The sequence below is a fragment of the Syzygium oleosum genome, unplaced genomic scaffold (genome assembly GCF_021117445.2).
Source record: "Syzygium oleosum isolate NSW1041296 unplaced genomic scaffold, Sole_v2.1 Sole_v2.09, whole genome shotgun sequence".
NCBI classification, from domain to species: Eukaryota; Viridiplantae; Streptophyta; class Magnoliopsida; order Myrtales; family Myrtaceae; genus Syzygium; species Syzygium oleosum.
Window position 1 is genome coordinate 5,926,037 of NW_026607493.1, and position 27,276 is coordinate 5,953,312.

Consider the following 27,276-nt stretch of genomic DNA (forward strand, 5'->3'; position numbering starts at 1 on the left):
CAAACGAGGTGCCTTGAGGTCGCGAGACCTCAAGCGTCGCCTGGGTCGCACAACCTCAACGACCACCGCCTAAAGGCTAGCGCGACCCCGGTGATCGCTACCTGGGGATCGCGCCCTCGGGTGGCGATCGTTGGCCGCCAGATCTGCTGCTTAGAGAAGATGAATAGTGCTATGAACAGTAAATTTGCATTTCGAAAATGTAATTTGCCAAAGTACCTCCAGACCCCCTTAGAGCTAAAGACCTTTAAAAAGTCCTTTGGAAATGCAAATACATTTTTCCAAAGTGCTCCAAAAAATTGGCAAACGCATTTGCATTTGGCCAAAGGAGGTTGGAGTCCTAATGCTCATTTGAAATGATGAAGCAAATGGGGCCCTATTCGTTCCCACGCTGTCCCCCAGAAAAGCCTCTCTCTCTCTCTCTCTCTCTAAGCTTGCTTTCCTTCACCTTCGTCTCCTTCTGCGCACTCGCTGGAACTAGGGTTTCGGGATGATGTGAAGTTCGAGGATTGTCCAGTAACACGTGAGGCGGGGCTGGTGCAAGAGGCGACGGGAGATGAGCCGGCCGTCGGTGCACCCGGTGGAGGCGCCGCCGGCGACGAACGGAGGTGCTCAGAACCACGGGCCGAGGGTCCGGATGAAGGACGTCCAGGGGATGCCGGGGACTCGCGGCGGCCTCGTGCTTCGGCTCTGCCAGTTCGTGTTCGCCGTGATCTCGCTCTGCGTCATGGTCACCACCAGCGACTTCCCTTCCGTCACCGCATTCCGGTAATGATTCGCCATCGGCTTCCTTGGGGCGATCTTCCGATTGGCTTTGAAAAGGAAAAGAACTCGGAGTGGCGAGGTTGATCGATGTGCGATTTTGTCGATTTAGGTTGTATGTCTTGATTCGTCGCCTTGATGGAGGTTTTGGCCGATCGTGGTTTACGGATGAGTGTCGGAAATTTAGGCGTTTGGTCGAATTAGGAGTGGAATATAGTTTGAATTGTTTGACATTATATGACTGAGCGTGAGACTGTGAACAATGAGAGTGAAATTGTGATGTAGAAGATGCTTTGGATCAAGCAATTTTAACATGTCTCTAGCAGGAGCTTGTCTAAAACTTTGTTTTTTTCCTTTGTTAGTATTTGTCTGATTATTGGGTGGAGCTAATGTTTCCGGTAGATAATCAGTGATTGCATTCAAGCTTTTACTTTTTGGCTAAATCGTATCAGAAGTTGAGTGAGCAGAGAAAGAAGAAACTTCTATGCGATTTGACATGCCTCAGTTGGGAATTTGTTTAGCTTCTTTGTTAGGACATCATGTGTGTGTTCGTCGGCTGGAGCCTGGAGCTGAATTTTTCTTGTGAAAGAATTCATAAATGGTGATTACATCAGAATTTTTATGAGTAAAGTTCCGCATATGTGCAATGCAGTAAGCTTTGTGCTCAGTTTGCTTTCTTGTGAGCTTATTCTTTTCTTTTGGGTTCTTATCAGTGGTTGCAAAAAGCTTTTCATCATGAGGGTTTTAGCCAACATAGTTTCACATTGCATGTGGTCTTCCACTTCAGTCTAAGTCCATGTGCTAGAATTTGTGGATCCTATTCAAAGCCTTTTTTTTCCCTATTCGGTGCTTTGGTTAGGTTCGTTTTTTATGTGAAGATTTACTTCAAAACAGCTTGTAGATTAGCAGTTTCAAATATGGTTGGCAGTGTTGGGTAAACATTAATGTGGTTAGATTAGTCAGTAGAGTCACGAGCACAGCCACGATAGAACACAATGGAGTCTGCTCTGGTGGAGGGCATGCTGGAGGAGATAGCATTGTCAAATTGTTTTCTAATTGAGAACGAGCCAAGACACGTTTTAATTCAATAGCAATGAGAATATGTTAAGAGTTCTACATCTTAACTTCTTGAAGACATATTTAGATAGCAAATGAAGTTAATGCAGATGCTTACTGATCTTTACTTTATCAGCTACCTGGTTGCTGCTGTTAGCCTTCAATGTTTGTGGAGCATGTCGATGGCACTTGTTGATATATATGCTCTCTTGGTGAAGCGAAGCTTGCGTAACTGCAGAGTTGTTAGCCTGTTCACCATTGGCGATGGGGTAAGAGAGATGCATCCTTGGTCCATTACAAGTACAACATCCAATAGTTTGTCTTGGTATTATTATGGAAATTGTGTGTTAAAAATAGTCGCCCTAAAAAAAGTTGCATGAACCTACAAAAGAGAATATCTCAATGCCTTAGGGCACTCCACTTGTGAGTGCATTTTTGATGGACTGGCGGCATTGGTCTTTTAACCATGCCGGGATTATATGAACTATTGGACCGTGTCCTTCAAGTTATTTCCATTTCGAAGTAGAGATTCGTTTGTTTTATTTTTGGTCGAAGAGATTCATTTGCTGAACTAGTTCGTTTCTCTGTACAGATTGCATCGACCCTTACATTTGCTGCTGCCAGTGCATCGGCTGGCATCACAGTCCTTATCGGCAATGATCTTAACAAATGTGCGGTGAATCACTGCAACAGATTCGAGAGCGCTACAGCAATGGCATTTATCAGTTGGTTTGTGGCATCGCCATCCTTTCTCTTCAACTTCTGGTCATTGGCTTCCCAGTAAATATCTGCCAACAGAACACTTCTTGAGACAACTTCAAGTCTTTCTTCCAAGCCCCATATAATTCTCTTTCCTGCGCCATTATTGGCTCTCTTTGCTTCTGATCTGTATATAAAAGGAATTTTGCTTTGAGTTTAATGAAGCGTTTGCCTTTGAGATTGCAATACCAATTTCATTTGCAGAAAGAGGTCGATTCGTTCTGCGGGTTTTCCTTTCTCCAGTCTTTCGGTTTGCAATGCGGCTCATTGTTTTTGTACATGTAAGATGTACAATCATTTCGGCAGTTAATAGTCAGCAAATTAGCGATGACCTGATGTGAGATGTGACATATTTGACGTCAATTTGCTGCATCATTTTGCAATGAAGACCTTCCTTCCCTTTTCTTTTACTCATGTTCATTGGCTTTTTATTAGCTTCATCAGAAAGAAAGTTAAGGCTGAAGCACTTGATGGTTGTGTCAATACTAAAGCATGCTCGTGGTAGGAGATTGTAGCTCCTACCTGAAGGCAATTTTGCCCCGATTAAAGATGCAAGAAGGTGAGAGAGCGAGTCTTTAAGTAATACTTCTAATGCGAAACACCTTGCATAATCAATACTAAACGGAATTTTAACTACTCGTTGGTACAATACGTATTTTTGCTGAACATATTGGATTACTCATAGAAACTAATGGAAATGAGGATGCCTTGCGTACTAATGCCCAGTGTTCCAAACACAAAGCGGAAGACGAGCTCCAACAGAAGAATGCATTTTCTAACTAATGTGAATAATCCTTGAAACATCATACACTGTCCCAAAGAAGGACGAAATTTCATAGTGTAATGCAAGATGGATGATAAAAATGGATGATCAATACGACAAACCAAATATACACGCAGAGGGTGAGACTCTTAATGGATTCTGATAAGACAATGGTATAATCTCGGGGATGATAGCAGCAACAAGTAAGCTTCTCTCGAAAACCACCAACTTGTGAAACTATCGCTTCCGTGAGTTCATTCTGCTACCAAGGTCAGCTCGCTCATCAACCGATTGATATCTCTCGGCTACAGATGCATCAACCATCAGAATTCACACTTTGATATCTGTTCAACTTAACCTAGTACGGTACCGTTTGTCATTGGTTAACGTCTCTTGATCTGCACTTCAACTTCTCAATTTCGAGCTCATGTTTTACTGCTTCCACTTGCTTGAGTAACGCCAACTTTTCCTGTAAAAGATTGACTTTACAAAGTGAAAAACTTATCTCGAGGGAAAGCCAAATAACATGGATTTGTGGCATGGAAGTTTTCTTATCCTCCATTAGCTTGCCTCGGTACATGACTTTTTCCACATTCAACAAACAATCACTTTCCATTATCTTTCAAGAGCAAATAGGCATGAAACTGTTATGCTGCATACAGATCTGAAATCTAGTTGTCACAAAATAGAAAAACTCAGGAACTGAATTATCTGCTGATGGGATAATATGGGAATATGATGCCAATTAACATGACGGGTAGAGCGTCACCTTTTGTAACATGACCAATTTTGAGTTACTGAGAGCAGAATTTCCCGCCTTGTTCGAAAGAGACTCTTTAAGCTGTCAAAAAGAAATCATTGAACCCATGAGACATGTAGGCTTAAGTATACTTTGACTAAACTTCTACTTGGGAAACAGATGCAGAGTCAGAAACACTGCTCAAGCTTCAGTATGTAATCGTGCACTTGAATATTGAGAGTCGATTTTCTTTTTCTTTTTCTCTTGTTCTTTTTTGATGCAACACATATCAACTACCATAACATCAGCAAGTAGCACATAACTACTCCTTTTTCACAGTGCAGGTTTGGGTAGAATAGAATGTTATCTGCATCTCATTGGGCTTGTGCTAAGTATGTAGGTTAATTTAGACAAAACATGAAATTATCCAAATGACAGTATATGCTTCATTCAATTATGTAGGCAGTTCTAGGCACTGCAGGTCCTAACAGAATAGAAATCCAAAAATTGCATGGTCGTCTAAAGAAGAACATGGAGTTCGGAACAATAAGAATGTGATAAGGTCTAATAACGAATTAGTGGCATTCCATGGACCAATACTCATTGAGAGGATCCAAAAATTTCAAGAGAACTAATTACGTGCGCAAGCTCAGTAAATGGCACAGAGCTAATCTTTTTCCTAGAATGCGGGAATGATTCATCCCTACTAGAAAATGTCTGCAAACTATGAACACTTCAAGAATTGATTGCAGGAGTCAATGCAAAACTTGTATGTGAAAAATAATCATTAAAGGTTGGATGCGTAACAGAGGACAGAGAAGAGATGTGAAGAAAGCACGAGTTGTTGAGCACGGTTCTTGATGCTAAATTGAAGGGTGATCAAGAAGGAGCATACCTCTCTAAGTTCCGCTTCGCACGTGTTCGCCCTCTCTAATTCTTCATCGTACTTCAGCCTCCATTCTGCGGACTCATCCATCGCCTCCCGGTTCGCGAGATCGAACTGTTTTCTAGAGAGAGTCGATAAAAGCACAAACGTTATCAATGCCGCCACCAAGTTAATCTCGGTTCTCACCTAATGAGAGAAGCTCGAAGGAATTTAACAAAGAAATGGAAAACCAGAACCAATCCAAGAAAGGATTGTAGCAACAATTCGAATGGATAGACTCCCCCCCAACCACATCTTGATCTAACTCTACTGCGAAATGGCATTACGTGCATCGCAAAAAGATAGCGGGTTTTCCGACATGTCGCGAGACCGATTCACGCCCGAAACTCTGAAGACCACAAATCACGCGAGGAACGGGAGACAACTAGACAACATCATCTGAGAACAAAGCTTAAAAAGGGGGGTTTTTCCTGTCGGGAATTTTTAACGGGAAGACGAACAATACATCAACGCAGCAATTCGGACGCATCATCCCTGTTAAATCCAAACTTCGACAGAACATCTTGCGATCATCGTCACAACGACCGCCCCGAAGGAATCGAACTGGAATAACAAACGCGAATGCCGTCTCTTTTGACAGTTGCGAGCTCCATCGGAGTTAACGGATTTCTTGGATCGAGAGGGAGCTCGTACTGGAACGAAGCAGAAGTTCATGAGAGAAAGAACAAGAAGAACCTGAGCAATTCAGTGTCGCCGGCGGAGACGGAGTAGTCGATGGACCAAAGCCGGAGGTACACGGCCACTCCGAGCGCCATGGCCACCACCAATCCCAGCACCACCGGCCTCCTCCTCCCCATCTCTCTCTCCGTCTCCGTCTACCGGAATCGGCGTCAGAGCTCGAAGTCTCGATGATGCGCCGCCGCCGCCGCCGCCGCCGACCGACCGACGTGGGGGTTGAGGCGAACGGAGGCGATCGGACGAGCTCCGCCCCCACTTTGCAGTTGCCGGGTCAGGAGGACTCAGGAGTGGGTCGCGGACCCGACGACTCTTTTTTTTATAATTTTTTTTGGTCGAAATTGTTGTCAATTGGAATACCTCAATTTTTCCAAATTTTTCAAAAGTAGCTCCGTATGATTTTTGCCGAGGTATTTACATAAAAATGTGAATACGATGGCATGGACAGCTATATTATTTAGTTTTTTAAATCTCGACATTTGGAATTTTTTTCTCTTTCTTTTTTTGCGTCGGTTATTCATCTTCTTCTTTTTTTCTTCCTTTTTTTTTTTATTTTACAGTTGAATCTGCAAAAAACGAGACTTCCAATTTTTCAACGACGTGGAAGTTCAACTCCCGCTGTCGTCCAACCGTGCCTTTTCTTTGAGCCGACCTGTAACAAGGGTTACGGCTCAGATAGATCTAGCACTCCAAATCTGGAGGCAATGACCCTTCCATGGCCGTCGAGCTTTTATGTCATGGTCGAGATCTTGGCAGCCATTGGATGAACCATCTAGCTCAAATCAACTAGAGCGGCCGAAGCGGCCATGGTTTTGTTCAAGGGTGAGCTATCTCGATCGTGGCGTTAAAGGGTGGCGATGGCCACTTGCGGTGACAATGACTTCAATTTAAAAAATATTTATTGCAAACCGTTACAATATTGAGAGAGAGAGGGGGATAGTTTATGCCGACCATCTTGACCATCCATTTTATAAGTTGATGTGGTATCATCCAAGAATGATACGTAAAAATACATCGTGGAATATTTTGACGGCATTAGTGCCGTATCAACATTTTCCATCTCTAAACATAATGAAAATGCTACGTCGAGTCAAATTTTAAAAGTCGAGGCACTTAATTGGAAAAAAAAAAAGATAGTTCGGGTGCTCGATGGAAGACCGATAATAGTTCGGGTACTGGATGGAAGACCGGCAATAGTTACGACAGCCGAAATTAGAAAGAACACATATCAACACACTTTAAAAAGGTGAGCGATCATACAATTGGAGAAAGTCGCGTACACAATCTTATAGATCATTCTACCTATCGCAATCAAAGGTAAGAAAGATATTAGTTTGGCATCAATTTCTGCAACTTTGTTCGTCCGCACTGAACCAAAGACAGCAGAGAAATACTTTTATGTGTTCTACTGCAAAAAAGAACTGGTCGAAGAAGATGGCCCGCAGCTTTCCGACACCTACCCAACATTCTCCTTCGCAATCACTACCACCTTCCCCTCCTCCTCTTCTTCTTCGCTTCTGTTCTTTCTTTTCCTGTTTTTCCGACGCTTTGCTTTGCCTTCTTGTCTCTGTGTTGCAAGAAGAAGAAAGAAGAGCCTGTTGAATCTAAAGGACTCGAGATCATGAACATACAAAAGGGCATGGAAAAAGTGATAAGAGTCGCAACTTCAGAATCACACACGAAAGAGTCCACCTCTGGTTGACAGCACCAAGAGAGCGACTCTCATTATCTCATATGGCCTTTACGAAAATCCTTTGGGTAGATATAGAAGACCAAGTTTTAAGTAATCAGCTTTTAGTCTGTAAATCCAACGGACTTCCAAATGGCATCCCTCACCCTTCTCAGATCTCTGCCTTTCAGCGTCCTCCCAATCCCTTCGTGCACCGACAGCGAAGCCCCTCTCCTCCTTGCCAAGTACTCGTGAGGCGGAACCCTACTCTCTCGGTCGTCCTCGCCCTCGTCGTCGCTCTCAACTCTTCCTCCACCGTCGGCATGGTCGGGCGTCATATTAATCTTCGACCAATCCGGTATGTTGACAGGCAATGACGCCGCCGCAGGCTTCGGGTCGGACGAAATGTCGGCCCTTCTGGGCGGTCTTCTCGGTGCGCACGAACCGGGCGTCGCCACTCCGTTGCTGCGGATCGTTTCGAACGAGGGGACCCGAGCAACATCGCCGTTGCTCCAGACATCGGCCTCATCGAACTCGAACGGCATGTCGTCGTCGTAAGCATCTGAATAGGCAGCGGAGTGGTCGGAGGGCGGGTAGATGTGAGTGGGTCTTGCACGAGGAGTCCTTCTGGGGGCAGCCATTGTTTGTTGGTCAGGCTCTTTCTACGATAATGTGCGCTGCTCTACATCTGCGTGCTCGCGTTGCCCTTTTATAATGCGCGAATGGATAAGCCCTCTCGATCGAAATGGACAGCATGAGACGCACTTACTGAACAGTGAGCGAGGCCGGCGAGTCGATCCTTCCCCCCCCAAAATACAAAACATTATCTATTGATTCGATTCGACAGCGCGTCTCGGCGAAGAACAGATGGGTCGCAGCATACGTGGTCGGTCTCGATAGGCACGAAACGCACGCAACCAGGGCTCCTTCTCCAATCTCAATCGCGTAATTCCATTTTACGTGGAGACAAGTGTCGCGCGATTGCTTTGTCCCTCTCGTCCGTTCCTGCTTTGAGTCGTCGACGTGGAAGGGATATCTCCAAAATTCTACTTAGCCTGTAGTGAAGCCAATGGGCCCCCAAAGGTGTGGCGAACGTATCCAATCTCGAATCACAAATAAGTTAGGCCGATTGGTGAGATTTACGGGATGCTTCATGAATTTTCAAATAATCCAATCTTTGCCATTACTTTTTGAAAACCAAACATATGGAGATAAAGTGGACGTGTATGACAATCTTGCAGATGACAAATAGTTAAACTCGACATATCTTAAAATGATTGGATCTAAATATGTCGTGCAGCCATTGGTCATGAGTATGCGATCCTGGGATATATCCTCAGCTACGACGAAGTTTGGAGTGGTAGCTCTCAATGGGTTATGTCAATACGGCAGAAATGCAATAAGAGAAAACCCCGAATTCGACACAATATGACTTGATTCAAAATTGACGTGTCTTCATGAAAAACCACTTTGCAACTAAACTGAAATCATTTCATATCGACACTGAAGCGACGCAGATGATCGACAAGAATGCTCACGAAAACACGAATTGTCGGCTCTTCCCGAAAGCCCGAAAATCGGGCCGTCGGACAAATATGTCCAGAGAGAGAGAGAGAGAAGTCATAGGGCCGAGAATTTGACGGGATGAAGATGGGCCGACCCATTTTCATCTCTGTCGGCCCATCATAAGCCCACGATCCCAGTTCGGCCCAAAATCACCGCAGCCGAGGACAATTACGTCATTTTCCCGCTCCACGCAAAAACCCTAGCGAGTATATATCACTCCTAGAAGCATCTCGCTCTCTTCCCTCTCGCTGAGCGCCTCCTCACCGACGAAAGCAAACCTCTCTCTGCGGAAACCCTAATCCCAACCCTCGCCGCCGAATCCCACCCGCCATGCCGCCGAAGTTCGATCCCACCCAGGTCGTCGACGTCTACGTCCGGGTCACCGGCGGCGAGGTCGGAGCCGCCAGCTCCCTGGCCCCGAAGATCGGTCCCCTGGGTCTCTCCCCCAAGAAGATCGGTGAGGACATCGCCAAGGAGACCGCCAAGGACTGGAAGGGCCTCCGCGTGACGGTGAAGCTCACGGTGCAGAACCGGCAGGCCAAGGTCTCCGTCGTGCCCTCCGCGGCGGCCCTCGTCATCAAGGCGCTCAAGGAGCCGGAGCGCGACCGGAAGAAGACGAAGAACATCAAGCACAGCGGGAACATCGCCCTCGACGACGTGATCGAGATCGCGAGGGTCATGAGGCCGAGGTCCATGGCCAAGGAGCTGAGCGGGACCGTGAAGGAGATCCTCGGCACCTGCGTCTCCGTCGGGTGCACGGTCGACGGTAAGGACCCGAAGGACTTGCAGGAGGAGATCTCCGACGGCGATGTCGAGATTCCCGAGAACTAGGTGCCCGAGAGGGAGACGGAGAGACGTTGAGAAGGTTCATTTTTGGCTTTGTTATGTTCAATGACGCTTTCAATTGTGCCTTCTGAGGTCATATTTAGTTTCTATAAAGAATCTGTTGGGGTTTCTGCTTATAATGTTGGTGACATTGAGTATGGTAAGGGATCTTGGGACGTGGAGTTTTTTAGGTTGTTTGATGATTTATTTCTCAATGCAATAGAATGTTTCATGTTTGACGGGGTTGGTTCGGCTTGAATGTTTCTCAACGCAATAGAATGTCTCATGTTTATTCCTGAAGGGAGATTTTGGTGCAGTTCCTGCTTATGTAGAGATGAGAAAGATGTTGGTGATTAAATTCTCGCGAGTGTTGAAATTATGGTGTGGATGTGTAATTGGTGGTCATCCCAGTGAGATTGGAAATTTTGGCATGGATGGTTAATTGACAGCGCTCATAGGTCAGACTAACTATTTGATGACAATGGCTGTGCGTTTTATATTTTAATTGGGTTTGATGTAGTTGTAAGGGACGTAAATGGATTGCTTATACACTTCAGGATTTCAAATTTGACCTTTTAGAACTTCAAGAAGCCAATGCCTTGTTAGAATTAGGGAGGGCAATTCAGTTGATTCGGTGATTGACATGGTTCTAGACATGGCCACGGTTCAGAACTGGCGGTTCCGGTTCGTGGCCATGTATGAACCGGAACCGGCGGTCCCGGGCCGGTTCCGGTTCCGGTTCCGGCCCAGTTCAGAACTGGCCGGTAAAAATTAAAAAAATAAATTATGAAATAAAAAAATAATGAATTATCAAATTATGAAATAATGAATTATTCTATATAAAATGTAATCAAAATGTTTTTTTATATTTTTTAATATTTGGAACCGGGCCCAGAACCGGCGGTTCCAGGTCGGTTCCAAAATTGTTGGAACCGGGCCCGAAGGCCACGGGCCGGTTCCGGTTCTGAACCGCAGGCCCGATCAACAGGTCAGTCCCGGTTTTGACTCAGGCCGGTTCCGGGCCGAAACCGGCCCGTGGCCAATGTCTACATGGTTCTGTATTTTTGTTAGTCAAGGAAGTTGTAGTAGTTCTTATTGGGTTCAATCGTGTGCCGTGATTCTTTAATGTACCCATTTTTGTTCGTTTGTGTTGACAGTCTGATCCCTGTTCATGTGAAAGACGTTTCCCATTGATATTAGTACTTACACATAAATGACACAAGGTTATCCAAGAAGTCAAATCATGTTAAAAAGGAGATAAACGCGAATTTAATGCTTTGAGCACGTCTATTCTGTATCTCGGTGATCGTCAGAAGTTTGATGTTCAGGTTGAGCTTATCTATTTCATGACTATGAACCCTAGAAAGTAATGCCAAAAAGGATTAATTCTTGATTTTGCACGTGTGCCTGGGACTCTGTTTTTGTTAAATTATGCAAATGGAAGCCTCCTGGTCCGGAATCTTTCTTCTGAGTCATATGCTAGTTGATGAAACTATGACATAGCGTATGTCTTGAGAGTTGCCGTTTCTGATCAGTTAAAGAATACTTGAGATTAGTCATGGCCACGGGTCGGTTTTGGCCCGGAACCGGCCCGGGTCAAACCCGGGACCGGCCCGTTGACCGGGCCCGCGGTTCGGAACCGGAACCGGCCTGTGGCCTATGGGCCCGGTTCCGGTTCAAAAAAAAAAAAAAAACTGCTGCACATTACATTGATCTCTCTCTCATGTGCTCTGCATCTTCTCCTTCTCCTTCTCCTTCTTCTTCTTCTCCTTCGCCCGCCCCCTGTCTTCCCGGATCTGCCCCCGTCGCCGTCGCCCCCGCCCATGGCCGCAGCCGCCGACGCCGACGCTCCCTCCTCCTTCCCCCTCGCTACCCTGCGCCTCCTCCCCTTTTCTCCTCCGCCCACCCCTCGTCTCCCCAGATCTGACCCCCGCCACCGCCGCCGCCCCCCATGGCCGCAGTTGCCGACGCCAACGCCCCCTCTTCCTCCCCTCCTCCCCGTCCCCGTCCCCGTCCCCCTCGCCGCCGCCCCCGTCTCCCGCTTCATCTCCTCGACGCCTTGAACCCCGCCTCCGCCACCGTGGCCAAGGCCGCGAAGCCCGAGCGACGACCGACGAAGGACCAGGCCTGCAATTTTTATTTTATAATTTATTTTATTAATTTTTAAATTACGAACCGGAACCGGAACTGGCCCGGAACCGCCGGTTCATATGTGGCCACGAACCAGAACCGGCGGTTCCTGAACCGTGGCCATGACTACTTGAGATCCTTGTGACGTGTGGTTAGTTCTTAGTAAAGCTCTTCTGCAAAATCAATCTCTCTCGGCTAGCTTTTATTGTCTGAGCTATTTGTTTGATTAATGCGTTATTTCGATCTATTACTCATAAGTTTGTAGCTATCACAAACTTTATCAACAGAATGACCTGTGATTAGCGATGGCATCTAGATGAAGTCTATTTTCAAGGTAAGAACATGTTTGGGAATGATTTTGCTGTTAATATAATCCCTACTTTTCGCTATTGGCTTGCCCTTCATCCTGTGTCTTTGTGCCACTCTGGAGCTATGCCTTTGCAAATTGTGGAATTCCTTCTATTATCAGATGATTTGATATTCTAGGTTTAAGGGGAAGCGATGGCTCGACCTTACTTTCTATTCGCGTCTTCAAGTGCGATGAAATACATCTTCTAATGTCCCTTTTATTGTTGGAAAGACCTGTTTCTCACTCGTAAGGTTCAGTGATTTTGCTAGCAGGAAAATCGCGGAGTGGATATTGTACATCACCTTCCGTGTACCGAAATTAGTACGAAAAAGACTTGTTTAGCCATAAAGTCAGTTTTCGAGTGAACAATGACACCGTGGGAGAATCTGGTGCTTAGACATACAGTCCAGTGTCGTCCCGGACGAGTATAGGAACGGATTTGTGATATCGAGCTTTGTCGACTCCGCGAACTCTATTTTAGCTGGTTTGCCCTTAATTGATGATTTGGCAACTTGTGAAACACCCTTCACTGAAGCTGTCTCGTTACAAGCTGGTAACTTTAAAACTTCTGATAACATTGGAAACACAAAAGGAGGAAAAGAAAGATGAAGAGCCGAAGCTGTCAATTTACAAATGTTCAGGACTACATGATATTGGAACACAGCCAAAAGAGAAGGAAGGAGAGAGAGAGAGAGAGAGAGAGGAACTAGGGAAGGATGATCGAAGACAAATAAGAAATTATGCTTCTCAATCATCTCCATCATTTGGCTTGCTTCTCGACCGTCTCTTTAACTTGGCCGTCTCCACTGCAAAATTGGCTTTTTGTTAATTTTTTGATGAGCAATCTCCCGGCCCACTGAAATTGTTGTTCGATAGGTTGAGATGGCTCGAGTGATGTTAGAGCGGATATGCTCTGAGGAATTTCCCCGGGCATTTGATTCTTCGAGAGGTCAAGAGACTCGAACGATATCTGGCTCCTGGTGAGAAGGGTACTCGATGAACTCAATCCTAGCAATATGACGAGCAAAAGGTAAGCTCTTTAGGGATTTCTCCGGTCAATCTATTTCTCGAACCAGTCTAGATATATAACAATTTCACGTTGACAACAGAAATTGTTACCGGGCTTTATATACGAGGAATAGACCCAGCCTTAAAAGGCACTACTTGGGGACAAAGAATGGCGTGAGCCAGGCTAGCACAAAGTAGACAATACCTTGAATGAAATGGGCTGCCTCACTTGTTGTTCACTTGTTGAATTACGGAACTGCATTGCTATTCGGAGTTGTGATTCAATTGCCAATGTCAAAAGCATGCATGGTATTGAGGAAAAAGTTTCGGGATGGTTGTTCCTTCCAATGGTTTAATATTTTGAATATCAAAGTCGTAAGCTTTAGGGCCTTGTCAGGTTCATACTTTTTGGTTCTCGACTAATTATCTACTTTGGAGTGTGTGACCAATGCATTTCCCACTACACTCCCTTTATAATGCATTATTTTCTTAAAATCATCCATCGCAATCACCAATTTCATGTAATTAACGAACGGCGACCGTGTCGTTTCCTATATTTTTAATATGTAATCCGGAGTACAACACATGTTGAATAACCAATTTAGCAATTTCTGTAACTTGCGTGGAAACTTCCGCTTCCCTTTTTCCAATGAAACCGAAATCCCACGCTCATTTTAGTCAAAGGCAACATGATTTCGATCCCTTTCTTTCTTCAATTATTGTCCATTGCTTTCCTCCCAATATCTCTCTAGTCTTTAGCAATTTCTGTAACTTGCTTGGAAACTTCCGCTTCCCTTTTTCCAATGAAACCGAAATCCCCACGCTCATTTTAGTCAAAGGCAACATGATTTCGATCCCTTTCTTTCTTCAATTATTGTCCATTGCTTTCCTCCCAATATCTCCGGGTGCGTTCCTCTTACGTGTCTCGCGTTCCAAGAAGCACTGTCGCTAAACGCTCTCTTGGTCGTCCACCTGGCCCTTTGGGCGTCCACTCAATTGAATAGCTCCGTCGATATTATTGGGGTGACCCTTCACGTCGCTCGCCTATATAACCCATCCCCATTTCCAATCTCCCCCAATCAGAAAGACCCTCTGATCTTTCCTCCAAGCCAAAGAGAGTCTTTCACAGAAAAGAAGCAAAAGAAAGCTTCTCCCCAGCTCAAAGTTTTCCTCGGGTCTCTCTTCTTCCCTTGGAGTTTGGAGGAGGAGAGCAACTCTGGTTTTCTTATCCCCAGCTCCATACTTCATCAAGATACATCGTCACAAGTCAGATCGGCCAAGGATAAGAGATGGCTGTGGTGATGAGGAATCTCAACTCTTGGATGGAGGTGGCCCCCGAGCCCGTCATCTACCCGCACAAGCCTTCCAACTCGCCGGGGCTCGAGACGATCCCGGAGGAGCGCGCCGAGGAGTCGGACGACGACCCGTGACTCTCGAGGCCGCTTCTCCCTCTCTCTCTCTCTCTTCCTAATACGACGAGGTTGCGGAGATGGAAGCGGAGTGCCATAGGTAGCTATGTGTAGTGTGGGTGTATGCTTGCGAAGGAAATGCATCTTTCCATGGGAGTGGCCTGTAAATTTTGTACATTACAAATGTGAATCTCCAATGTGAGAAAAATAAATCAATAAAAGAGTTAGTGAAATTTTTGGCTACGCGTTTCGAGCGCTGGCGTTCTGATATCCTGTTGGCCTTTTGATTCATGAACGTCGTGTCGTAGCGATCTTAATTTTGACTCCTCGTGTGTGTTTTCTATGCTTATGAAAGTGGCATCCTTTCAATTATTCAAAGGGCAAATTGACTTATAGGATAGAGATGTTGTCAATTGGAGTGGTAAAATTTCGATTGCGGCAGCCCAACCTCTGCTTTTCTTCTTCTCCATTTCAGCCCATCTCCTCCCCGTTCTAATACTCGTCTACCGCCCTCCTTCACTCTCGCCGACGTCATCGCGACCGATAAGTTTTACGATAAAGTTTCTCTAAAGTTCAGGAGTGTTTTGATCAATGCGGTCGGCCGATGGGCTGTCGTGTTGAATAGGTGAACAAAGGATGTAAGAAAACAAAATTTATTGGCGAATGGGATTCATGAGCATATATCCTTTCATTTCGTTTTTTTACGAGGTGGCACGTTTAAAGCATTGTATCCTTTACATTCATTTACCAAAGGGTTCGCGATGAGCCCTGAATTTAACGGAATGTGATTATGACTCGAACGGAACATTCACATCGGCCTGTGGGACTCATTTTGTAGTACCCGAACGAGAATTACCACGACAATTCGCCTCTTCCGTTCTTTTCACCTATAAGGTAAATTCATACGCTAGTTATTTATTTATTTACCTATTTATTTCACTAATTATGTTTCTCGGGCTAATTTTTATTATACGGTGTTATCAGTGTTATTCCTAAAAAAAAGCTTAAAAAATAAGAACCGACAACTTTATCAAAAGAAGCCCATTTTCCATAACGAAACACGAGCATACTCCTAGTAAAGAAAAGAAAGGGGGCATGAAAAAAAAAAACAATTTCTTTCACGTGTCTAAATTAAAATAAAAAAAGTAAAAGAAGGAAAAAAAAAGAGAAAGGAGACCAACATTCACATTTTACTTATTCAACACGTGTTGTTTTTTATTTTTTATTTTTTAATGTCCGAACTTATTTATCACATGTTCTTGACGTTGTTAACAAGCAAAACGCATGGTAATGAAAGTAAGGAATTTTTTTTATAGGGCGTGACGATTTCCAGGAAAACGCAACGTGTTTAAATTCTCTATAAATGCGATCCACCCATCATCCCGACCACCAACAACGAAACCGGAGTCGTCGTCAGAAGTTCCAGAATCCTCTCATCTTCCTCTCCATCACCGGAACGATCAATCCCCGATATTCCAGTTCTCCGAAGCGTTTCGGCGGCGACATTAGCAAATGGCGGAGCAGAGCGGAGACATGAGCTTGTGGATGGAGGTCGCGCCCGCTCTTCTCCTCGCGCCGTTCCCTCGGAGCTCCGGCTGTCCGGGATTGGAGACGATCGAAGAAGAAGAGGAGGAGGTGGAGGAAGAAGGAGGTTATTCCAAAGCTGAAGAGCTCAAAGACGAGACGAGGACGACGATGACCACGGCCAAGTTTCGGGACTTGTGATCATGAGTTTGCTTCCGGGAAGAGGCAGTTGATATAAGTGTAAACGATGGTGCTAAGTTTGATCTCCACTCGTGTAATGATTTGTGTGAATTACTCCTCTTTGGCAATGGTAGCAAATGCTGGATTTGCTTGATTAAACGTTGTGATGTGGGTTAATTTCACTAGATTTTAGTGGGTTTTCAACCAGTTGAGCGAAAAGCGGCCAATTCGTTTTTAAAAGATGCATATTGATGCGAAGTCCAGCTAATTTCGAGGGATGCGATGACCTATCGCGCAACAATTACATACTGTCCAATGTAACATCCGAAAGTATATTAGTTGCATCAAGCTGTGAATTTATATATATATTTTGCTACAGAAATCAAAGTAAAATGTAGGAGCTTAAATAAACAGACCTAACTCACAATGTCCGCCATGAAGTTCCAATGATATGAGGGTCAAATTGAGGCGAGAGACGACCGAAGATTCGATTTCGAGAAGACATTCGCAAATTTTGATTTTCGTGAAAAATTGAAGAGGACAATAATTCAATTTATGTGTGACATTTCTGGTTTACACGTGTAGGGGATGGGAATGCCGGCACACGGTACACTTGGACGGCTCCTCTCTTCTCTCTCTGTCTCTCTCGACATGATGCCACTTCCATCACAGTCGACGGGATCACTATCGACAACCCACCTTACAACCACCGCCACCACCGTCCCTTCTCTTCCTTCCTCCGGTCGCCATCGCCATCGATGGGGATTTCGAACCGCAGCAGCAATGAACTCCTCTTGGTAGAAGCAACGAGCTTCCGCGATGTCGCACTCGTGCCAACGATACTATGAGGTCACCGATTTAACAACAGTACGTAAAAGCCCGGGACGCGGCCAAGTCGATTGATGGCGAGGAGCGCTAGGCGCCGTGCTCCAATCCCATTTTGAAGTTAAAGGTTTGCGTAGGCATGTATGTAGTTAACTAGTTATGAATATATCTGTTGACACCTATAATTAATTAGGTTATCGACAATCGAAATAAATAAAAATAATAATGAAATACGTCAAAGAATGAGACGGCTCACGTAAGCAAAACAGCTGGCAAGCATTGGGAGATCCCGGCAAGAAATTTGAAATTAAAAGAGCTTGAGTCATAAAAAGAGCGAGCGCCAAAGTTGTCGACGAAAATTGTTATCGAGGCTGCCGACAAGGGAAAGGACATATGTCAAATTAGGAAGAGCTCGACGATGGTTATTACCCTGAAAAGGACAGGTGTCAAGTCAGAAAGAGCTCGATGACGGTTATTACCCCGGAAAAGACAGGTGTCAAGCTAGGAAAAGCTCGACTATAGTTATCACCCCGGAAAGGACAAATGTCAAGCTAGGAAAAGCTCGACGACAGTTATCACTCCGGAAAGGACAAATGTCAAACTAGGAGCTCGAGAGGCTCGAGATGGCGTAATCGAGGTTCTCTCGAAAATGACGGTTGTCGAGACGGTATGAACTCTACGACGGCTATCACCTTGCAACAAAAAGATAAGATCAATAGCAGTTTACGAACAGATGTCATCAGATGGACGGTGAAGATGAGATCAACGGTGATTAGTGAACACGGTATCAAAGGCGGTTATCAAGCCCGCATTATAAATAGCACTCGACTGCCAAAAGAAAAGCCCCTCGCAAATACAAACCAAAATACTATCTTTTAATTATCTTTACTTTCCAGTACTGCACCTTTAATTTCCATAATTGTAGTTGTTTACTTTCTAAACCAGTAGACTCATAATGTTGTAATGATGAACTTCGGACGCCGCCATTCACTGGACGAACTCGTCTGAATTGTTCATATATATAAGTCGAACTTTGTTACTGTACGAAATTTGAGTTATTGATCAAGACAATCGAACTCTTTGTTCATGCCTGCATAGCTCCTATCCGGAATTAGACCCAGAACCTAGTCTCTTCTTATTAAAAAATCGAAAAACGATTTTCGGTGAATTATATTTTGTTGCGGAATCATTTCCGGCGAAACAATATCAAGATTTAAAGTTTGGAGTACAAAAAATATAGAACATTGTGTTCCTCCGCGTTCCGGGCGGAAGGAAACTCTCTCTCTCTCTCTATCATAAGCTCTGGTAAGTGCGATTTGCGTTCTCATGAAACATCCGGTACATTACATTACGTGCTGCAATAAGAAAGGAAAAAAGAAATGTTGGGGGTGCGCCACCTCCTCATGGTCCACGTCGTCCTCGCGTCATTTGTTTAACCGCGTTCGCATGTCTCTTGTTTCCCACACGTGCTCTGGCCTTCCGACCGAAGGGAGGGAAGACGAAGCTTCCAGGACTAGCGACAAACGCCACGTTTTCTTCAGGCCAAAACGCGACGAAATCGAATCCCGGTCGTCCTTCGGCCCGCCCTCCTTATAAAACAGCCGCCTCTCTCCTCCCCGATTATGTCCAACCACCCAACAATCTCTCCGTTTCGTCCAGCGATTTCCACCGGAGCTAACCACCCCAGTTCAGCTTTCTCTTCGACCAAAAGCTTTGAGCTCTCGAATCGGGAATCGGGCATCGCGGCCACGAACATGGCGAAGGGTATCGGAGGAGGATTGATGAGTCCGTGGATGGAGGTGGCGCCGGCCCTTCTCGTCCCGCCTCGCCACAGAAGTCTGAGATATCCTGGATTGGAGACCATTGCAGAGGATCAGGAAGCTGAGGATCTTGATGATGAATAGCAGATTGATTTTTTCTTTTTTTTGGGAGTAGTGGCTAGTTCACTCCCTCTTCTTTTTCATTAATTCCCTCCTTTGCTTTGAGCGTAAGCTCGTCGTGCAACTGTGAAGTTGATGTAAGTAGAGTTCAGTCGGCGATGGGCGGACATCGGTTTGTAGATGTTTTTGTTTTTTGTTGACTATGATCATTGTCTATCCAAAGCCAGGCTTTGGTGTTAAGCAAAAGCAAGGCCCTCCTGTCCTCCAAAAAAGTAATTTCTTTCCTCTCCCTTCAAAATCCAAAACATAATCCAAATTTCCAAAAAACCATAAAAATAAATTGACTCCACCCGTCAAAATTGGAAAAAGATAAATGCCATCACCCTCCTTCTCTTCTGTCAAATCTCTCTCCTCCTCCTACAGTCTCGCCACTCCATCACCATTTTAGAACGACAGTAGCGACAAACTCCAAACTCTCTTTGGTAGAGACGCGACGAGCTTCCTCGATGTTGCTTTGACGCGCCAATGATACTGAAATAATTGACTCACAACAGTGCTTAAAAAGGTCGAGACGCTTCCAAGTCGATCGGGGGCGAGGAGGTCTCTGTCCAACCGCAATTTGATTTCGAAGTTAAGCTTTTTAATATGTATGTGACCTAGCATAAATCATCAAAGATTTAAGTGAAACCCACCATTGGCATCGATGAATCGAAAATTTGGCTATTTTCCATCGGATGGACGAAAACACGACCCACACAAAATGCTCCATACTTTATCCCGTCGTTTGGTATATATCTGTCATTGAACTAAGTCGGCCTCTACATGCAAACTGTGTGATCCCAAGGGCTCTACATGCAACCTATGTGATCCAAGGGGCTTTAGGGACCGGATGCACATATACACTCTAAATTAGTACATGCTAGGCTCGTCAAAATGAGTCATGGACGCATTTTTTTAACCCATATTTGATGAGCTAGGTTATTGTGTGAGTTAGTTATATTCGGTAAATATGTCATAAATGGATTTAGAATAATGAAACTTAAAATAATATGAGTGTTAAATGGGTTCACAACTTATTTAGACGCGACCCACCTTTATGATTCTCTTTCTCGCTCACTCATTCTGTGCTCTCACCTAAATTTGGGCATGAGTTTTTCTAAATTTGATTAAATATGGAAGTATTTTGGCAATATGGATATGGATCGGATACGGATCACTAAATTTGCATTGGCGTGTCATTTTTCAACTCGACCGACCCATCTATGGGTCTAATAAGTAATATTGAATGTGGCTGCACTATGCGACTCTCGGTGAATCCAACTAGAATCGAAACGGTGCACGTGAGATTCCAGGAGATTTTTTTTTGACTAGATCACTACTGGCTGTTTTAAAAGTTTAAGCTATTGGACGAACGCGTGATTTGATATTTAAACGTTTTAATAGTGCGTATGTGTATGTTCCGAAGATGCATATGATAAACGCAATATTAATTATTTGGGAGGTCGCTGGTAACTCGAGCGCACGAGAATATCCTGAGCGGCCAACGAGAAGGGGACGGGTGGGAGGCGCGCCACGTCATGGTGCACGTCAGTCCGCCAATTAGTTGCGCGATATAATAATAAGTCGCCCATCTCGTCCCGGGTTTCCCACGTGCTCTGGCCCCTTCACCAGTTGAAGCAGCGGAGCGAAGGGGGGAAAGACGGAAGCTTCCGCGAGTAGCGACAAACGCCACGCTTTCTTCAAGCCCAAAACCAACCGGATCGAATCCCACTCGTCGTCCTTTCCCTCCTTATAAAACAATCGCCCCTCCCCACGGATTTCTCCACCAACCCAGCAAGCTCTCGCTCTCTCTCTCTCTCTCTCTCTATAAAAGAGCAGTGGCGAAATTCTCTTCTTCTTCCCGCGATTTCAACCGGAGGAGCTAACCCAGTCGAGCTTTTTCCTTCGACCAAAGCTTAAGCTCTTACATCGGAATCGGAAATCGCGGCCGCGACATGGCGAAGGGTATCAGAGGAGGATTGATGAGTCCGTGGATGGAGGTGGCGCCGGCCCTTCTCGTCCCGCCTCGCAACAGAAGTCTCAGATGTCCTGGACTGGCGACGATTGCAGAGGATCAGGAAGCTGAGGATCTTGATGATGATGAATAGCAGATTGATTTTTCTCTCTTTTTTGGGAGTCGTGGCTAGTTCACTCCCTCTTCTTTTCCCTCCTTTGCTTTGATCGTAAGCTCGTCGTGCACTGGTGAAGTTGATGTAAGTAGAGTATACTCGGTGATGGGCGGACATCCATTTGTGGAAATTTTGTTGTTGGTGTTGTGGTTGCCTATGATCACTGTCTATCCAAAGCCAGGTTTTGGTGTTGAGCAAAAGCAAGGCCCTCTTGTTCTCCAAGAAGTAATTTCTTTCCTCTCCCTTCCAAATCTAAAATAAAATTTAATCCAAATTCTCAAAAAATCATATAACAAAACTGGCTCTATGCGTCGTAAATTTCGAGTGAGGCGAAAACTGAAAAAACATAAATGTCAATTCGGCCACGCTCTAAATGTACTTATATCATTTCACCAAATAGCTTGCGATGAGAGCTAGCCCTTTCTTGAGACTCGGCTTCTGCCCTTTACTTGGGGCCTCAACTCGACGGGTCGGAATTATGACTCAAACGAGATATTCATATTGGTCTAGCCATTCACACGACGGTGTGTGGGCTCCTTTCATTACACCCAAGTAGAATTGCTACGATAGTTCGCCCCTTCCGCCCCTTCCGCCCCTTCCATCGTGTTGAGGGATAAGTGTATATTCTAGTGTTGCGTCTTAATTAAACGTTGTGATGCGGGTTAATTCCCCTATATTTTCACGGGTTTTCTATCAATTAAGTGAAGTTCGATTTCGATTAACTAATGCAATAAGCTGCCAATTTTTATTTTTTTAATGGATGCATCTTGATTGAAGCTTGGCTTATTTTCGGGCGATACCCTGACTTGTCGAGCGACGATGATGTGCCATCTAGAAAAATTAATTCGGGTACATTGTCTCAGCAGTTCGATTGCATTCAATTATATATTTAGTGTACTATGTTATTGAAATCAAAGTCAAATGTTGGAGTTTAACCAAACGGACCTAATTGGCGAGCCATGAGTTCACAATGTACAATATGAATTCCTGAAGATATGGAGATTAAAAAATGAGGCCAGAGACCATCTAAGATCAATTGAAGATAATTTCGTTTTTTATTTTTTGAAATGAAAAGAAAAATAATTTTCGACGTTTGTAGTGTAAGCTTTTTTTTTTTTGGTTTTTTTCAAAAGTATGGAACAGACGTTTCTTCTTGGTACTCCACAGCCATCGAGTCATTGTCATCACGGGGAGGTAAAAGGAGGAGGGAAGCGCGTTAAATCAAAGGCATGTGTTGAATAAGCAAAGCGTGACATGCCAAGTGACTATTTAGGAATCAACGAGACAATATTATTATTGCACGATTGAATAGTTTTGAAAAAGGGCGTCTTCTTGGGAATTAAACGTTGTTAAAAAGGACACTTGCATTGGACAATTTTACTAGTTGTCTTGTCTATGTACTATCTCTCTCAGCCATCGCAAACACATGCATCAATGACAAAGTCCTTCCACTCTCTCTCTCTCTTTCTCTACCGGATGATGCCACTTCCATCTCAACCAAAAAAATTCTAAATCCTATTGCAATTATATCAATTCAGCCTTAAATTTTTTTTTTCAATTGAATTCTAAATCCTTTCAATTTAACTCATCCTACCAATTTTGACCGGCAAATTACCGGCTGATGATGACTATCAAAATTGATTGGATGAACTGAATTGGTATAAATATAAAAAGTTTAGGATTCAATCGGTAAAAAAAAAATTTCACACTAAATCGATATAATTATAATAAATTTATGACCTTTTTAATAATTTCCTCCGTTAGCAACCCCACCTAAATACCACCGTCACGGGAACGAACGGTGCTCGTGTATGGGTACGTTCCGCTCCGATGACGCAAGCGATGCATGCAATAATTGAGGTCGCTCGACGGACAATAATAGAGCTCGCCACGTCATGGGGTCCACGTCTTCCTCATCCAATTAACTTGCGGGGCCAATCACATCACGCACACTAGCTAATCCCGCGTTCACACGTCTCTTGTTCCCCACGTGCTTCGTGGGCCTTCGAGTTGGGTGAAGACAAGACTGAAGCGAAGGGGATAACGAAGCTTCCACGATGAGCGACGAACGCCACGTTTTCGTCGAGCGAAAGTACCCGGAAATCGAACCTGTCAGTCGTCCTTGCCCCACCCTCCGTATATAAGAACCGCCTCCCGCCCCCCCCCCCCCCAAATTTCTCCAAGCCACCAACCAAGCAATCGCTCTCTTCCGAGTCTTCCATCTCCCCTCGGAGCAGCAGTCCGGAGAATTTTCCTTCTTCCGGCGATTGCGACCGGAGCTAACGACCGAGTCCCGAAGAGCTTTCTCTTCGACCCAAAGCTCGAGCTCTCGCATCGAAGTCGGGGATCGCGACCGCGACATGGCGAAGGGAATCGGGGGAGGATTGATGAGCCCGTGGATGGAGGTGGCGCCGGCTCTTCTCGTCCCGGCCCGCAGCAGAAGCCTGGGATGTCCTGGATTGGAGACGATTGCAGAGGATCAGGAAGCTGAGGAACTCGATGATGAATAGGCGGATCTTTTGGGAGCCTCGTCGCTAGTTCACTCCCGTTTCTTTTTCATGTTTTTGCCCCTTTGCTTTGAGCGTAAGCTCGTTGCGCACTGTGAAGTTGTGATGTTGGTGCGAGTAGTTTTGTCAGTCAGTGATGGGCGGACATGCATCTGTTTTTTTTGGCCTTATGATCGTGTCTATCAAGCCAAGCTTTGGTGTTAAGCAGAGGGCCTTTTGTTTTCATATGGTAATTCTTTTTCAAGTCCCCTCAGAATTTAAATTAGAATTAAGAATGTATAAATTAATTGTGAAATTATGTGCACATCTGTGTCCGTTGACACTCGAAATTGCCCATGTACTTGACTGTCGATTAGGGCTGAATAAGACCCGATTAAGACCCGGCAAAAAATATAAAATTTGCTAAGTGCTTTTGATCGGCAATTACAGTTAATCGATAAAGGTAATGAGAATTTGCCGACGGGCAACACAAAAGAAAATTATAAAGTATTGAGGCATGAAGAGTTGGTAACTTAGACCACCCGCCTGGGTGGCGCTGCTGGAGCACGCACTCTTCCTCTCGCAAAAAGTTGAGTGTTCGAATCCCGGGCGCCGCAGGGTGACTTAACCGGTGGTACGTGTGTGGTGACTAGCACGTGTCGCCCCCAGGGTTTACTCCCCAGCTGTCGGCCGTGCGGGGGTTCCCTAGGTTACCAAAAAAAAAAAAAGGAGTTGGTAACTGAGACTTGGTTGAAGCAAAAATCGACGAATCAAGGGTGAGATAAATGTTCAAGTCAACAATTTAAGCTAAAATCATGATGGCCGTTTGATCGTGAAGCCAACACGATCACCAGTTCATAAAGCCGCGAATCTCGAAAGCCACTTGTGCTAATGGCTGAGAAATACGGATTGTCATAACCGTCAGGAAAAGAGTGTGCAAGCTATGGAAGAAACTGTCGATGTGGAGCAAGTGATGAGACAACGATAGTAGAGTAGCGGGTCTTTTGATAACCGTTTGTAAATATATATTACTGAATTTTAAGAATCACGTAAGTTGTTAACAGTTCCCTTTGTAATTACTGTTAACCTATTAGGATTGTAATTCGAGCAAAGGGCTGCCAATAAATCAATGAGCATTAGTTGTTTTATTTTTTTTTCTTGTTATCTTTACATTTCATTATCCTCTTAAATGGTTGGCTGAGATTGTCTTTAGTTTTCGTACCTTTATCGTCAATCGGTATCTTATGTCCATGAATCAACAAACGACCCTTTACATCCTTTGCCAGTTTCCATATCAATCTTACAGTAGGAGAATATCACATTGCATTTTGACTGATCGGAGAGGTCATTCAATGAGCAATATCGGTTCCAGCTCTGTTATCTCTTGGCTCAAGCTTGAAGCTAGTCTATGACATTGATCTTTTTTTTATTGCTCGTCCAGATTATGAAGCCCCTGCACAAGCACCGTGTGATTACATTTTGCTTGACTAACAATGAAAAAAAATAAAAATAAAATAAAATAATGAAAAGAAGAGGATTGGCCGATTCCTCGATAGACTCTGGAACTGACTTTGGAATCACAGGTTCAATTCTTGGGTTGGTTCTCGGGTCTATAAGGTGAATTCCAACTTCAAAAAACTGAAAACTGGTTCCAATAAGGTATGTTCCAAGTGGAACATGGACAAATCTTGGAATTACTAACCCCTAATGCGTTCAGTACATGTAATAGTTGGGGTGGTCGCTCGAGACTCGAGTGCACAAATGTACGCGCGCCAACAAGGAGAAAACTGTCGTGAATTCACCACCTCACGGTCAACGTCGTCCTTCCATTAGTCGCATTATTTAATGAAGAAATAAATCATCGAAAATCTCAAACTTATCTCCATGGACACCAATACCTCAAAAAAAAAAAAATTTAACTAATATCCTGACTTCGTATCAACGTCTCGAAAATATCTTCTATTGAACTTACCCACGTTGCTACCTCGAATATTAAAGAGCTATCATCGACGGAATATCTTCTATTGAACTTACCCACGCTGCTACCTCGAGTATTAAAGAGCTATCATCGACGTTCCATCAACGTAAAGTTATGTTTGGATATCACTGGTATGAGTTTGGAATATTGGTTTTGCGAGAAAAGAGTCTGGTATAATGTCGAACATTTTACAGAAAAATTTAAAATAATCTCGTGAGGTTTTCCCCTTAATCAACGGGGCCGATCAAAGCCCCAAATCCGCGGTCACGTGCCCCACGTGCCTTCCCCCCATCGATCAGGTGAAGCAGCGAAGGGAAGGCGAACAGCTTCCGCGAATAGCGGACGACCGCCACCTTTTCTTCAAAGCCTCCCCCCCCCCCCCAAAAACAAAACCAAATCGAATCCCAACCACCCAACAATGAGTTTGGAATCGGGGATCGCGGTCGCGGCATGGCACTAGAAGTTATTGCCGGTATTTGCCGGGACTTGGCTGGGAGAGCGGCCGTCGGTTTTGCAGAAAGAGTCGTCGCGGCATCGGCACTAGAAGCGGAGGCCCTAGCTCTGCGATCGCTCTTTGGTGTGCTTGGAAGCCGATGGTGATCTGAGGCGGGCAAATGATCTATCTGCGCATAGAGATGGCCTCTGATGGCTTACCACTAGCGCACACGGTAGTGGGCCAAGAACCAAGCCCATGGGCACTACGATCCATCATCGAAGATTGTAAAGAGCAGATGGCCCTCGTGAATCAAACCAAGTAGGGGACAGACTGGATCGCCAAAACCCATCGCGAGAAGGCCCTTTCCTCGCAATTGGCTTGTAGTGCCGGCATTACCTCTATGGGATCTTTTATGCTCGGAAACCTTTAACCTATGTTATCCTTTGACGTTTAATGAACGAAATGCTTCGTTTGGAGAAAAAAAACCTATGAATATAGCTCTGGTTAACTTATTATAAACGATACAATCGATTATTTTTTAAAAAATATATATATTTTTCAGATATGTGATTTTCCGCAAAACAACTGCATTAAGCATGTTCTTCATTTTGGCCAAAATGTGCCTGAGGATCTAGATTTAAAATTACGCGAATGATGTCATCGAATCACGTTTCCCGTGTCTGTTACGGTGGAATGATTAATATACAAGGGCAAAAGGCTCTTGAAAGTTGCCCCAACAATGGACGATCACATATCTAGTTGCCCCAACGTGTACGTTAGGATTGATCACGAATCCGATCGTTGATTCATTATTCCCATCCTTTTCTTGTCAATTTTCTTGACTTTACTTGACTAATCCTGTTTGCTTGTTTTGATTAATGAGGTGATTTGGAAAATATATACCGAAAATCCATTTGGATTGAATTTTACTTTTTATTTAAACAAAATCTAGCGGCTTACACACTTTAACTACACTTTAACTCAAAACAATCGGATATAAATTGGTGAACAACGATGAGCGAAAAATCGTTACCACCAGTGTGTTCTTAGATCATTTCTTCACGGTGAACGACGACGAGCCGCACGACGGCGGTTAGTGCGGTAGCTGAGTTTAGGGCATTGTCGGTATATTGATATGGAGTTGAT

General features: G+C 44.5%; 4 protein-coding genes across 5 annotated transcripts; 2 read left to right on the plus strand and 2 right to left on the minus strand.

Moving 5' to 3' along the window:
* The first annotated feature begins 360 nt into the window (after window positions 1–360).
* Window positions 361–2,766, plus strand: LOC115673463 (CASP-like protein 5A2). Of its 2 annotated transcripts, none has more exons than XM_030595647.2 (3): window positions 361–765; window positions 2,039–2,084; window positions 2,408–2,766. In XM_030595647.2, exons 1-3 carry the CDS (start codon window positions 554–556, stop codon window positions 2,597–2,599), a joined length of 450 nt encoding a protein of 149 aa, XP_030451507.1. In that variant the 5' UTR covers window positions 361–553; the 3' UTR covers window positions 2,600–2,766. The 2 variants fall into 2 exon arrangements, with proteins under 2 accessions (XP_030451507.1, XP_030451506.1); XM_030595646.2 differs by having other exon boundaries at window positions 367–765; window positions 1,952–2,084.
* Window positions 2,767–3,325: 559 nt separating this feature from the next.
* Window positions 3,326–5,974, minus strand: LOC115673467 (uncharacterized). Its single transcript, XM_056314684.1, has 5 exons — window positions 5,698–5,974; window positions 4,972–5,083; window positions 4,107–4,178; window positions 3,708–3,806; window positions 3,326–3,642 (listed from the first exon to the last, which is right to left on the minus strand). The coding sequence occupies exons 1-4, from the start codon at window positions 5,817–5,819 to the stop codon at window positions 3,714–3,716; spliced, it is 399 nt and encodes a 132-aa protein (XP_056170659.1). The 5' UTR covers window positions 5,820–5,974; the 3' UTR covers window positions 3,326–3,642; window positions 3,708–3,713.
* Window positions 5,975–7,235: 1,261 nt separating this feature from the next.
* On the minus strand, window positions 7,236–8,065 carry LOC115673464 (protein S40-4). The gene has a single exon (XM_056314851.1). The coding sequence runs from the start codon at window positions 8,005–8,007 to the stop codon at window positions 7,492–7,494; it is 516 nt and encodes a 171-aa protein (XP_056170826.1). The 5' UTR covers window positions 8,008–8,065; the 3' UTR covers window positions 7,236–7,491.
* Window positions 8,066–9,171: 1,106 nt separating this feature from the next.
* On the plus strand, window positions 9,172–9,994 carry LOC115673465 (60S ribosomal protein L12). Its single transcript, XM_030595649.2, has one exon. The coding sequence runs from the start codon at window positions 9,263–9,265 to the stop codon at window positions 9,761–9,763; it is 501 nt and encodes a 166-aa protein (XP_030451509.1). The 5' UTR covers window positions 9,172–9,262; the 3' UTR covers window positions 9,764–9,994.
* Window positions 9,995–27,276: the final 17,282 nt, after the last annotated feature.